General features: G+C 50.9%; 1 protein-coding gene across 9 annotated transcripts in view; it reads left to right on the top strand.

Annotated features, from left to right (window-relative positions):
• The window catches only part of L3MBTL1 (L3MBTL histone methyl-lysine binding protein 1), a 46,937-nt gene that overhangs the window by 24,618 nt on the left and 8,715 nt on the right, over positions 1-13,604 (top strand). For 4 of the 9 annotated variants that reach the window (XM_033186449.1, XM_033186448.1, XM_033186446.1 and 1 more), the window contains exons 10-21: positions 227-362; positions 739-830; positions 2,723-2,874; positions 3,292-3,368; positions 3,958-4,043; positions 4,235-4,345; positions 4,796-4,910; positions 5,803-5,902; positions 6,063-6,260; positions 6,375-6,424; positions 10,048-10,205; positions 10,505-10,682. In XM_033186449.1, coding sequence (XP_033042340.1) covers positions 227-362; positions 739-830; positions 2,723-2,874; positions 3,292-3,368; positions 3,958-4,043; positions 4,235-4,345; positions 4,796-4,910; positions 5,803-5,902; positions 6,063-6,260; positions 6,375-6,424; positions 10,048-10,205; positions 10,505-10,654 — 1,425 coding nt within the window. In that variant the 3' untranslated portion in view covers positions 10,655-10,682. Of the gene's footprint in view, positions 1-226; positions 363-738; positions 831-2,722; positions 2,875-3,291; positions 3,369-3,957; positions 4,044-4,234; positions 4,346-4,795; positions 4,911-5,802; positions 5,903-6,062; positions 6,261-6,374; positions 6,425-10,047; positions 10,206-10,504; positions 11,768-13,604 lie in introns of those variants that run through there. The other 5 variants (XM_033186450.1, XM_033186444.1, XM_033186445.1 and 2 more) reach the window with 2 other exon arrangements.

Here is a 13,604-nt window from a genome sequence, read left to right on the forward strand (position 1 = left end):
GGTCCACCTCCCTTGTATCCAGAACTCAGGGCTCGTGAGTACATGAATTGTCCTCACTGCAGAATAGTACAGGATGGGGTACACCTGGGAGGAAAGAAAGGTGGGGTTGGGGAACCTGCTAGCATTAGAGCTTCTGAGACCACCAGACTGGGCCAGGAGAGGTGAGGGAGATGAGGAGTGGGGCATCTCCTGACATTGGAGTCCCTGATTCCCCTCATGGGGCCAGGTATGTGGCTATCGCCTACGCCTGCACTTTGATGGGTATTCTGAGTGCCATGACTTCTGGGTCAATGCCAACTCCCCTGACATTCACCCTGCTGGCTGGTTTGAGAAGACGGGGCACAAGCTGCAGCCTCCCAAAGGTAAGGCCTAGCTGGGTTGGTCACAGTGAGGCAGTGAGTCCTCAGACCTTTTGCTTCTTCCCCTTGGGTCCCCTGGCTTCCAACTCTTTTGTTTTCTGACCCTGTACGCTGTTCCAAAGTCAGCCTCTCTTCATCGCATCCTGATGACTCTGCCCTGGGGCCAAGTTGACCAGAAGCCCTAGGACTTCCGCTTTGCGCTTGCCGTTTGAGTGTCCACTCATGTCCTGCTTCAGTAGTAGGGGATCCCTGGGCAAGTTCTTGAGGGCTGGGGGAGGGTGGTCCTCAGGCATGCCTGATTCTGCTGCTTCACTCTGGGGTGCCCTGCCGTGGCCCAGACTCTGCACGGCGCTCTGTTCATCCCCCTCGAGGGGCCTAGGTTACAAGGAGGAGGAGTTCAGCTGGAGCCAGTACCTGCGCAGCACAAGAGCTCAGGCTGCCCCCAAGCACCTGTTTGTGAGCCAGAGCCACGTGAGTGCCCCTGAGTGAGAGTGGATGTCACCCCGAAGTCCCAGAGTCACTGCAGCTGGCCCAGGGTATCTGACTCATCAGAAGGAAGTTAATCTACTGGTTCTCTCAGCTTTGTTCTGATCTCTCATATCAGATGGGGAGGGGCACAGCTGGGCAGGGTCCAGGGCCAGAGATGGGAAGCTGGTTACAGGTTTTTCCCGACTTCCCTCCCTCCTTCGCTACTGCAGATATCCTGTCCTCACATCCCCTTGAAGCCCCTGACCCACTACCCTAGTCTGAGCACTGAGATATCATTGCTCATGTATTCTTACTTTGGTTTACTCTGCAGTTCTTTGGTGTAAGGTCAATGCCTCTATTCTGGGAGCTTCTTTTTTCTTCATTTTGCCCAACATTGAGATTCCTCCATTTATTTCTAACAATTCATCCCTTGTCCTTTCCTCTGTTCAAGGCAGCTGGCAGCTTATCCAGCAGTTAAAGTATCTCACATAATCCCAACCAAAAGGCCTAGGATATATAGGGAGCCCCCATTAAAAATATTATACTGGGTTGGGCGCGGTGGCTCATGCCCGTAATCCCAGCACTTTGGGAGACCGAGGCGGGTGGATCACCTGAGGTCAGGAGTTCAACACCAGCCTGGCCAACATGGTGAAACCCCGTCTCTACTAAAAATAGAAAAAATGAGCTGGGCGTGGTGTTGGGCATCTGTAATCCCAGCTATTCAGGAGACTGAGGCAGGAGAATCGCTTGAACCTGGGAGGTGGAAGTTGCAGTGAGCCAAGATCACGCCATTGCTCTCCGGTCTCAGCAACAAGTACGAAACTCCATCTCAAAAAAGAAAAGTGTGTGTGTATATATATATATCATATTGGCTGGGTGCGGTGGCTCACACCTGTAATTCCAGTACTTTGGGAGGCTGAGGCGGGAGGATCACTTGAGCCCAGGAGTTTGAGACCAGTGCAGGCAACATGGTGAGACCCTATCTATATAAAAAATGTCATTAAATTAGCTGGGCATGGTGGCATGTGCCTGTAGTCCTAGCTACTACAGTAGCTAGCTGAGGTGGGAGGATTGTTTGAGCCCAGGAATTCGAGGCTACAGCAAGCTGTGATTGTACCACTGCACCCCAGCCTGGGCGACAGAGTGAGACCCTGTGTCTAAAAAAAAAACAACCATATTGAATGTCTAGAGTCCCCATGGGCCCGGGACTCCACCATGCTCTTCAGGCAGAGACAGTTACTCCCCCACCCCAGTCCAGCCCCAGAGTTCATACTTGCAAGTTCCCAGGTGACAGGTGGGGTCCCATCTGCTGTTGTGACAACAAATGCCGACTTCTAATCCAAACTGTTTAAATAGTGGCCCCACTATTGACTAGCATTGTGTTCTGGGCCAAGTGATTTAACTTCTTAAATGGGAATAGGGTTGTTGTAAAGGTCCAGGGAGGTGATATCTTTTGAAGCTTACATGGCAGGTACTCAGTTTATACTGGTTCCCCGCCTGCCTCTGTGCCATAGATGTCCACTGTTTCTTCCCGGTCACCCCACTATTGCCACAGCTGCCTCAGGACAAGCTGGGAGGGATTGTCTGGGTAGGGAAGATTTATACTTGATTTGCCAGGTTCTTTGGGCGAACGCATAGCCTCCTTCCAGGCACTTACCTTCTGGCACAAGCCAGGCCTCTGAGTGCACCTTGGAGACCAGAGGTTCCTGAGCGCCTCAGCGCTCAGGTTATAATTCTGCCCTGGAGGGCCCTCTTTCCCAGCTTATTTCCCCTTCCTTTCTCACTGCCCACACCCCAGGCTTTCCTAGAGAACCTATTCCTTTGTTTGCCAATGGGCTTGGGGCTGGTGCTAGCCAGCTTGGCCCTGGCCATGGCAGCCCCTCTTTTTCCCCTAGAGTCCCCCACCCCTGGGCTTCCAGGTGGGCATGAAGCTGGAGGCTGTTGACCGCATGAACCCCTCCCTTGTCTGCGTGGCCAGTGTGACCGATGTGGTGGACAGCCGCTTCCTGGTGCACTTCGACAACTGGGATGATACTTATGACTACTGGTAGTGGGAGGGCCCAGACGTGGTCTCAGGGGGCGAGGGGATGGCAGGGGGCAACTGCTTTCATATCTCAGGTACCATGTAGCCCCACTCAGTCCAATTCTGACATTCAGATCTTCCTCGGGTTGAAAGATAATTGAATTGAGTTTTATCGTAAGAAATATAGCTCAATATTAAATGTTTCATCTAAAAATACCATGGTGAAGATGAGCAAACCCCTATGATTCATGATTTTCCCTTAGATATCATGGTGATGGTAGAGTTTGTAATTCATGTTGCAATTTTCTAACTTTGTCATTGCCATCTGTCTCCCTCTCACTAAGAAGTAGATGAGGGTGGGCCCTGAGCCGTGCTGTCAGAGGGTGGCAGGCTCAGGGCCTCAAGTTGCTCTTGGGACAGTGACATGTTCTTGGATTTCAGGTGTGATCCCAGCAGCCCCTACATCCACCCAGTGGGCTGGTGCCAGAAGCAAGGAAAGCCCCTCACCCCTCCACAAGGTGACCCTGCAGCCTGAGCAAGTCCCTTTCCCTAAGCCTGGCTCTACTTCCCTCTCCACTGACCGCCTACCAGTAGTGCCTCGGTAGCTGGCTCTCTAGGGTCAGGGTGAGAGAACAGACATGTCCTGAAGCCTCAGCTTCTTGGCCTGGGAGTTGAGAACCCTTTGATTTTAGGAGACTCCTGTCAAACCCTGACTCCATTGGGGTTTAGGGGAAGAAAGTTACATGACCATCTCAGCAAGGAAACAGGGAATCAGAAGTAAAGAAAATGAGTCCTTCCTCCTGGAAGTATTACATTGGCCCAAATACAATAGAGATTCAAATGGGTCTGGGGTGGGAGCAACAGGCCAAGAGTGACAGGAGTCAGAGTTCCCAGATAGCCCTGTAAACTATTAGGGTGGTGCTGTGCTTGGTTCTACTAGCACCCATCTGCCTGAGGAGCCCAGTGCAAGGAGCTGGCTGTGGTGATGGTGGGGGAGATTCTACTCCAAGGGCTTCTGTCCCTTCCATGTTCGTAGTCCTGCTTGGGGGCAGAGGGCTTCCCCAGTACACCTGGGTGGCTAGACATTGCTCTCATCCTCTCCTCCAGACTACCCAGACCCTGATAACTTCTGTTGGGAGAAATATCTGGAAGAAACTGGGGCCTCTGCTGTCCCTGCTTGGGCCTTCAAGGTGGTGAGTCAGTGCTCCCTGCCCCCAGAGCTGAGCTCAGAAAGACATGGAGCGCTCAACTAGCCAGGCTGGGGCACTAGTTTTCTCCTTTGGGCAAGCCCCAGTTTCCCCAGGCACAGCATTTGGGCTCCCTCTGTGGGGCCTCAGCTCTGCTGAGCTGGGCCTTGGCCTGAAGGAAGCTGTCCCCTCTGCAGCGACCCCCACACAGCTTCCTGGTCAACATGAAGCTGGAGGCTGTGGACCGCAGGAACCCAGCCCTGATTCGCGTGGCCAGCGTGGAGGATGTGGAGGACCATCGGATAAAGGTGGCTCTGGGACCCTAGGGCTGGGAAGTGGATAGGCCAGTTGGGCAGGAATTCTATAGACTGCTTAGAGGTCAAGGGCATCATGGCATGAGAGAGATGAAGCCAAAGATCTTGAATCTCATTCTTGCCTCATCTGTGACTTATTTTTGTGGGCTTGGACAAGTCATTTTCCCTCTCTAAGCCTTACATCATCTGTAAAATGGGCCTAAATTATTTTAGGGTGGACGAATCCTCGTCCCACCCAAGGACTGCCATTGGGAGATGCCAGTAACTTGATGAGTGATGCCCTTGGAAAATGTGGTGGCCAAGACTGATTATTGCAGGGTTGGCCCCTTGGTTCTTCCAATCCAGGATCTAGCTTCTGACAGGTCCCAGGGTTGGGGAGAGGACCCCCTGGCTGAGCTGGGCTCCATGAGAAACGCCTGACTTCCAAGAGCCTTTCCTCCCCAGATCCACTTTGATGGCTGGAGTCATGGCTATGATTTCTGGATTGACGCTGACCACCCAGACATCCACCCTGCCGGCTGGTGCTCCAAGACAGGACATCCCCTGCAGCCTCCTCTCCGTGTGTACCCTTAGGGCACTCTGATCTTTTCCTTTCCCCCCAAGTTCTGACAGTCCTGTAGTTTGCCTACAGAGCTCTGACAACCCATGCCCAAATATGACACAGAGGGCTCTGATGCCTACCATGAGTTTCGGAATCCCCCATCCACCCCACCCCCGGACTATATGCTACACTAAGCAGTGCTTCTGGCTACCCCAGTTGTCGGGGTTTGGGGTGTTGAGGTGCAAAGGGGCGAGCTCACTTGGTAGCATGTGCTTCAGAGGTGGTCAGGCACTCAGGGATTTCTCTTAGCATCTAGCAGAGCCACACTGAGCATGCCTGTGTTTGCTAAGGACATGCTGGCTTCCTAAAGTAAATTCTCATTGTCTGTGTGGCAGGGATTAGAGTTCAGGTCACTGGGCTGCTCAGCCCCATTTTCACCCTTAGGATTCCCCTTCCTTATTTCCCTGCTGCAACTGTGTTTGTCTCACCTGGGGTGTTGATTCTTTTTGAATGTTCTCCAAGCATGGGCAGAGCCTTAAAAAAGTTACCAAAGTTTTGGGGATGAAAACAAGAAAAAAAACAGAGTAACATGAATCTGCCCAATGTGGCTTCTAAGGTATGGCTTCACCCAACCAGCTCTGAGTGGCTCTTCTCCCCCAGAGTTCTCTCAGAGACTGAGGGCGTGGTCTACAGGTTTTAGCAAAGTATTAACATATGAGAGCTAAGCCCTCCTTACTCAGAGAGGGGCAGATATCCGGTAACAGAGAATGGTGTCACAACCGACATAGGGCCCTCATCCCTGGGGAGTGGGTTTCTAGTGCTGATCTCCCCAGTGGAAACTGCTCCTTCCCTGCCCAGCACTCCCCACCCCTAGGACTCCATGAGGACCCCCTCCTTTCTGCTCTTCTAGGACCCAGAGAGCCCAGCTCTGCCTCCCCTGGGGGCTGTCCCCCTCTCAGCTATAGGAGCCTGCCCCACACTAGGACATCCAAATACAGCTTTCACCACCGGTGAGTGAAGGTTCCTGCCGAGAGACTCTCGGGGTTGTTTTGCACCTACTGCATGCAGCCGACTGGGGTCCATTAAGACACTCTCCAGATGGGACCAGGGCTGGAGAGGGCTCAGCAGGGACCAGTGGATTCAACCCAACTTAAGCCTCTTCTTCCCCAGGAAGTGCCCCACTCCTGGTTGCGACGGCTCTGGCCATGTCACAGGCAAGTTCACAGCTCACCATTGCCTCTCAGGCTGCCCACTGGCTGAGAGGAACCAGAGCCGGCTGAAAGCAGAGCTGTCTGACTCAGAGGCCTCAGCTCGCAAGAAGAACCTCTCAGGCTTCTCCCTAAGGAAGAAGCCTCGCCATCATGGGCGGTATGGAGGCCAGGGAGTCAGGGCCCGGGCTTCCTGGGGGTGTGGGGCCTCGTAGCCTCTCGAACTGGGCCAGACACTGATTCCCTGCCATGGACCTGGTCCTTCTTTCTCCAGAATTGGACGCCCTCCGAAGTATCGAAAGATTCCGCAGGAGGATTTCCAGAGTAAGTCTGGGTTATCTGCTCGTGTGTCCTCCACTTCAGAGTGTTCACAGTGAGTGCTCTGTCATTGGTGGGATGAGACAGATTTCCCAGAGTGGGAGAAGCTAGAAGGAGGGCTGTGCCTCTTCGTTTGAGATACTAAGAGCACAGAGCAGTGGCAAAAGCAGTGGAGGGGCCTTGAGTAACCTTGGGTTCCAGTCTCATGTCCCCCATGGCCTTGCTGTGAGTCTGTGGAGAGGGTGCAGAGCCTCTTGGGGCCTTTGGTTCTCACCGTGAAGCAGGATGATGCCCCTGCTCTTCTCTGATTCTAGGCTTCTTGGGAAGGAGGCCATAGCTGTCACTTTCTACCTGCATGACCTTATTAAGCAAGTCCTTTAACATCTTTGAGCTTCAGTTTCCTCACTTGAATAACTGAATAAAACCTGCCTTTCCGTTGTCAATACCTGAAATAACAGTGGTTACTACCACTGCTTCCTGAGCATCTACTATGGGCCAGGCAGTATGCCAGGTGCTTTACACATACTGTGTCTAACTCTCACACGAGTTCTCTTAACATGTATATTGTTCTTCTGCGAGAGGAGGAATGTGAGTCTCGAGGATGAAGTCACTTGCCCAAGGCCATTCACCTTGTAAGGGGCAGAGTTGGCATTCCAACTTGGATCTGACCTGACCCCTCCTGCTGCGTGCTGCTGGTATAGGAGACATAAAGCACCTAACCCAAATGTCAGTTCACTTCTACTCCCCTTGCATTGGCGCGCTTGCTGCCATAGCAAAATACCATTGACTGGGTGGCTTAAACAACAGAAATTTGTTTTTCACAGTTCTGGAGGCCACAAGTCCAAGATCAAGGTGTTGGCAGGCTTGATTTCTTGGCTTGCAGACGGCTGCCTTCTTGCTGTGCTCTCACGTGGTCTTTCTTCTGTGCACAAGCATTCCTGGTGTCTCGTGATGTGTCCAAGTGTCTCTTCTTGTAAGGATACCAACTGAATTGGATTAGGGCCCATCCTAATGACCTCATTTTAACTTAATCACTCTTTAAAGGCCCTTTCTCCAAATGCAGTCCCATTCTGAGGCACTGGGGGTTAGGGCTTCGGCATCTGAATTTTGCGGGGACACATTTCAGCCCATAACATACTTCAAGGGGAGGAGCGTAGTGACTGAGCCCTCCTCTGGGTGGTGAATTCGTCTTACGTCTTCAGCCACTAGTACAGGGCCTGATGCACAGCAGGGATGCCTCAGTTGAATGGAATGCATGTCGTTTTAAGGCTAAAAGAGACCTTGAGAATCACGTGGTTTCATGCACCTTTGGCAAGACCCAAGCTGTCCCAGTTCTTCAAGAACAGTCTCTGTAACCTGGGCAGTAAGTAACATAGTGATAAAAAGCATAGCCCTGAAGTCAGACTACCTTTTACAGGCTGAGAGATCTTGGGTGAGTGACACTGCCTCCCTGAGCCTCACCTTCCTCATCTGTAAAATGCTGATAATAATCGAACCCATCGTATGATGTGGTGAGAGGCTTAACTGAGATGCTCCACGTGAGGTGCTTAGCACAGCTCCCTGCCAGTATTATTATTCTGAGTCTCTTGCTCACTCCCTCTTGCTGTCATCTCATACTGTTTCCTCTTTTCGGGAACAGAGGCGATTTCTTCAGTCTCACACCTGAGGTCTTGGCCAACGCCTAGACCCTCAGAGTAAGGACTCCTAAGGATCGAACTGCAGTGGGCATTTCTTGTACCCACCTGTGGTACCCACAGTCCGGTCCACTGCAGGACCAAGTTCTGACCACCAGAGGGCACTTGCCTACTGTGTTCATCCCGGAATTAGGCTGTAGAATTTTTGGGAAGCTACATCTTTCCAAGACTGAGACTATGTCCTGGAGCTGGCAAAGAAGGGCTCACCCAGAGCCTTGAGGCACTTTAAGGATAGAGCAGGGGCCATTTCCCAGATCTCACTTCTGCAGGGCACCCCTGCTTTTCTAGCTCTCCTCTCACCCAGAGGAGCCACTGGTCATCCATAGGCTCTGGGGTTTGCTGGTGAACACTTCCATAGGAAGGGCTGCCTGGAGAGGACAGGGCTTGGCTGGGCTTAGTCTTTAGGCCTGGAAGTGTCAGCTACTGAAGGAACCGAGGAGCCATGTCTGAGGAGACATGTCTGACCTGCAGCTGGATGGTCTACAGTTAGATAAAACACTAACTGCTGGTGAGCACTCCTGGCCTGTGCTCTTCCCTGTGCTCTGGGGAAGCAAGATAAGGAGAAAAGCTCCCTACAAACTTGGTGTTGTCTCCCAAACCCTACCCCAGGGTATGAAGGGGACCAGATACAGGGTTTCAAAGAGGGAGTACCTGGGTGGACCGGAGGCCAAACCTGTGGCCAGGTAGATAAGGTGCTAGTGGTGGTAGCTGTCATAAGAGATGCTGGGTGTGCCCCAGACGGGCCATGAGAGGAGCTGACTGAGCAGGGAGATGGGGCTGTCTGGGGTATGGGCAGGTATTAGGGTTTTGCTGATGAACAGAGAGAGCAGCAGGAAGGCAGTGGCACAGAAGTGTGGTTGGTAGGGCTGGGGATGGAATCCCCGAGGCTTTGTGGGTGAATGGGGGTGGAAGAGCCAGGCTTAAAGGCAGACACTCAAGGAGAGAGGGCAGGACAATCTATGACCAACAGGGAGGGTCTTTGACAAGAGGGCACTTGGAGGTGCTGCACTAATGAGCATCTGGAATTAGCACCAGAGAATAAAGAGCCAGTGCTCCTGGACCATGGACAGAGGCTGGGAAAACCCCTTGGGAAAGTGGCCACATTGCACAAGGCCAGCCAAGGCTGGTAGCAGTGAGTGGGGCCAGGTTTGTCAAAGCAGCCAGAGGGGATGAAGTCCAAGTTGGCAAGTGCCAGGCCCCACCAAGGAGGAGGCCAAGCTGAGCAGCATCAGTCGTCAGCTCAGTACAGCTGCTTGGGGTAGGAGGTTGGGGCCACTGATCCCAAAGGCAGACCAGGAAGCAAAGCCACAGGCAACATGGAGCTGAGGAGTGGGTCAGGGATCACCCTCCAGTGCTGGCGTAGGCAGTAGTGCAGACCGGGCTGGTGGAGGAAGGGGAGGAACTGGAGCTTGAGGCAATGGTAGTGGCCAGAGGGGTGGTCTTCAGCCTCCTCAGGGGGACTGTGATTCTGAAGCAGAATCACCCTGGCTCTGAGAAAGTTGGTCGTAGCCCAAAAGGACCGATGAGAAGAAGAGTAAACAGTAGACTTCTGACGTCAAGGCTGAGCTTGTTTGGATGTTAAGGACCCTTTTGATGCATGGCATCTAGAAAATTATGTCTTTAGAGATGCTGCAGCAGCTCTAAGAGAGTATCCTTGCAGGGCCCAGGGTGGTGCAGCCTCAGAGAGATGGGGTGAGGGTCATTCCAAATAGCTGACCTGAGAGTCTTTGAGAGAGCCACTTTACCAGCAGGAGTGAACACTGCGTGAGGAGTCAGGAGATATGGCTCACCCTCTTAACTCTGCAGGCTGTCAGAAGGGACCTGGGGTCCTGTCTACTCTGCCAGCCAGTCTCCTGAGTGGTGTGGGTATGCATGGGCTTCGGGAACAGTTTAGCCCTCAGCGTCGGCCTGCTGTCCTCTGCCTCTGCTTTCCAGCACTCACGCCCGATGTCGTGCACCAGTCCCTCTTCATGTCAGCCCTGTCGGCCCACCCGGACCGCTCACTCTCAGTGTGCTGGGAGCAGCACTGCAAGCTCCTGCCAGGAGTAGCGGGCATCTCAGCCTCAACAGTTGCCAAGTGGACCATCGATGAGGTGAGGAGTGAGGGCCCTTCTTTATCCTTCTCTTCCCCTCCTCCTCCCTCTCACCATACCCTGATGGAAAGGCCCAGGTCAGGTAGAACCTGGTACCACTCCTGGCACTACCTTGTGCTCATCTGTCAGCTGCCCAGTGAGACACTTCCTAATAGGCCCATCGTGGCAGAGGGGGCGGGGGCTGTGCTGCTGTTTCAGCCAGAAATCCAACAGGAGAGACAGACTTCAGTCCCGAGCCTCAGAAGCAAGGGGCCCAACTTGGCACATCTGCCAGCATAGAAACCCTAAGATCCTTTTAGGCTGGGGAGAAAAAGCAGCATTGGCACAGCTCAGAAGCACCTAGGCCGTGGAGGCCAGCCCTCCTACATGCCCAAGCTCTGTCCCCTGGTCAACATGTCATCTTTGGTTTCCAAGGTCTTCGGCTTTGTTCAGACCCTGACAGGTTGTGAGGACCAAGCACGCCTCTTCAAAGACGAGGTAAGGTGCAAGTGCAGAGTGGGAGACAGAGCCGGGGTCACTGTGTCCTTAAGACAGCAGGAAGCAGGTGCCCTCCCTGGCGCTGCCTCAGCTAGGGAGGGACCCGTGTTGCCCTACCGGGCAAGAATAGTCCGAGTGACCCATGTCTCTGGGAAGAATCTAGTCTGGACTGTGGCCCAGCTTGGGGACCCTGTGTGCTCAGACCATCTTCAGGAAGGAAGAGGCGTCCTGGAGACAGGAGTCCATTCACTCCTCTGCTCTCTACCCACTCATTTGCTTGCCAGACTTAGCTTTGCAAGTGGTAGTCAGTAAATTAAAGTGTACTTTTTTTTAATCTTTAATCCAATATAGCTGATAATTAAAGTGTATTTTGAATGACACAGATATTGTGATTTACTGCAAGGATCCTCACACACACTTAAAATCAAGAGCTAAGGAATAGTGAGTTGTAGATAAAAAAAAGAATGTCAGCTTTGGAGACAGTCTGGGTTTAAATCCCAGTTCTGTCAATTTGAGCTGTTTACTATCTCTGAGCCTGCATCTTCTTGTCTGTAAAATGGAGATAAAGTGGCTATAATGAGGTCTACCTTGCAGAGCCATTGTGAGCATTGGAAATGATGAATGAATCATGCTAGAATGTCTAGTATAATTACAGTCATGCATTGCTTAACGATGGGGATACATTCTTAGAAATGTGTCACTAGACAATTTTGTCATTGTGTAAACATTATAGAATGTACTTACACAAACCTAGATGTTATATGTATTTTTATTTATATGTATATTTCACATGAAAAAACAAATGTCCCAGCATTATTACTGAATATCAGTCATTTCCCCTACTTGATCTGCAATGGCAGTATCAAGGGCCATGTATCAGGTTTCTGTATATGTTCCATTATAATCTTATGGGACCATGGTTTTAAATGTGGAATCATTGATGGAAATGTCTTTATGTAGCATATGGCTGTGTATCACTAGTATATACATAGCAATATTATGGAGGAACATGTAGATCCAATCACTTTACCTATACAAAATGACTGATATGGTGGGAACACAACAAACACCAGTTTTGACTTTTAGTACATAGTTGCCCTTAAGTAAAGAACTTTGTCGGCCGGGTGCAGTGGCTGATGCCTGTAATCCCAACACTTTGGGAGGCCAAGTCGGGCAGATCACCTGAGGTCAGGAGTTCAAGACCAGCCTGGCTAACATGGTGAAACCCTGTCGCTACTAAAAATACAAAATTAACTGGGTGTGGTGGCGTGCACCGGTAGTCCCAGCTACTGGGGAGACTGAACCTGGGAGGCGGAGGTTGCGGTGAGCCGACATTGTACCACTGCACTTCGGCGTGGGCAACAGAACAAAACTCTGTCTCAAAAAACAAAAAAAGAAAGTAGTTGGCTCTTCTTGCCCTGGAAGAGTGTCTGTATCCAGGCCCAGCACAGCCAGTTTCCTCCTTTGAGCGGTGTGTGGTGGAGCTCCCAAACTCCTCCCGCTTCCGGGTGCTTTCCTCGCCCTCTGTGTTGGTGATCTTCTTCTCTTCATGTATGTGTGCAGAGCTGGACTCCCTGTTTTCGATGGCTTCTGGCCGACGTAGAACACGCTGGGGTGCTGCTCCCCTAGAGGTGTTTTAATGGAGATAAAATGCCTAAAGAGAGATAGGCACACATGTTAAAAGTACAATTTCATAGGTTTTACGACATGTCTGCCCTTGAACTCTTCAATCAACATATAAATATTTCCTCTCATATTAAATCATACAAAAAAAAACTTAGCAAAAGAAAAGAAAAGAAAAAGATATAGACCTTTCCATCATACCAGAAAGTTCTTTCTCAGCCCCTTTTAGTCAGTCCGCAACTCAAAAGACAACCACTTTTCTAATTTCTAGCGTCATAGATGAGCTTTGCCTGTTCTCGAACTCATATGAATGGAATCATAGGGCGTGTTATCTTCTAGGTCTGTCTCTGCACAGTGTCATGTTTTTGAGGCTTCTCCATGTTGTTATCTGTACCTGTAGTTTGTTTATTGCTGACTGGTGTTCCATTTTATGAGTATACCATAATTTCTTGTACATTAGGGTTATTTTCTCTTCCCCTAGATTTGAATCCTATTTTTTTTGTTAGCAGAACTTAAGCTTGCCCTAGCTTTATTATAGCCACATCACACTAGTTTGGGGTTCATAAAAGCCCTCAGGTGCTTTTCATGTCAACTACAGTCGAACCAAATTTTCCAGTGAGTACTTGCACCACTGAGATTTTTTTTTTTTAATTAACCTAATGTAAAACTTTACATCCACCCTATTAAATGTTATCTGGTTGGTTTCATAGCCCTGTTTTAAATTTTGCTTTTGTCATCTGTGATGTTAATAAGGCTTTCCAACCTCGTACAGCTTGCACATTTGATAAATAAGCCTTCTGTGTCTTTGTCCAAGTCTTAACGTGTTTTATGAGAAGGCAGAACCATGTGGCACCCTGTTTCAGACCTTTCTGTAGGTTGACCACAGGTCATAAGTCAGCACTCTTCAAGTGTAGTTGTTCAGCCAGCTACAGAGCCAGCCGAGTTTCATCCTCCAGCCTATGCTTGGCTTTGCATTCTCTTCATCTTGGGACTAGGGCTATGTCTCCCAGGAACATCTGCTGTGTCTCTTGGTTCAGCATGGTCTGTGATACAGAAAACTAGTGGCCAAAGGGAGAAGGTGTACTGGTAGACTGCCAGCATCAAATAGAGTCTTGGAGTGGAGCAGGACCTTTATGGGATCTGAGGATCACCATCTCCAGTGTCTGGCCCATGTCATCAGTTTCCTCAGGTAGGACGATGCTCCAGGAGTGGGCTCTCTCTGGCTTAACTGATGATTGGGTATTCAGGGACACCAATCAAGATGTTCTCCGTCTGGGACACAGACCAGCCAGTAGAGGG

The sequence above is a fragment of the Trachypithecus francoisi genome, unplaced genomic scaffold (genome assembly GCF_009764315.1).
Source record: "Trachypithecus francoisi isolate TF-2019V2 unplaced genomic scaffold, Tfra_2.0 Lachesis_group21, whole genome shotgun sequence".
Taxonomy (NCBI): Eukaryota; Metazoa; Chordata; class Mammalia; order Primates; family Cercopithecidae; genus Trachypithecus; species Trachypithecus francoisi.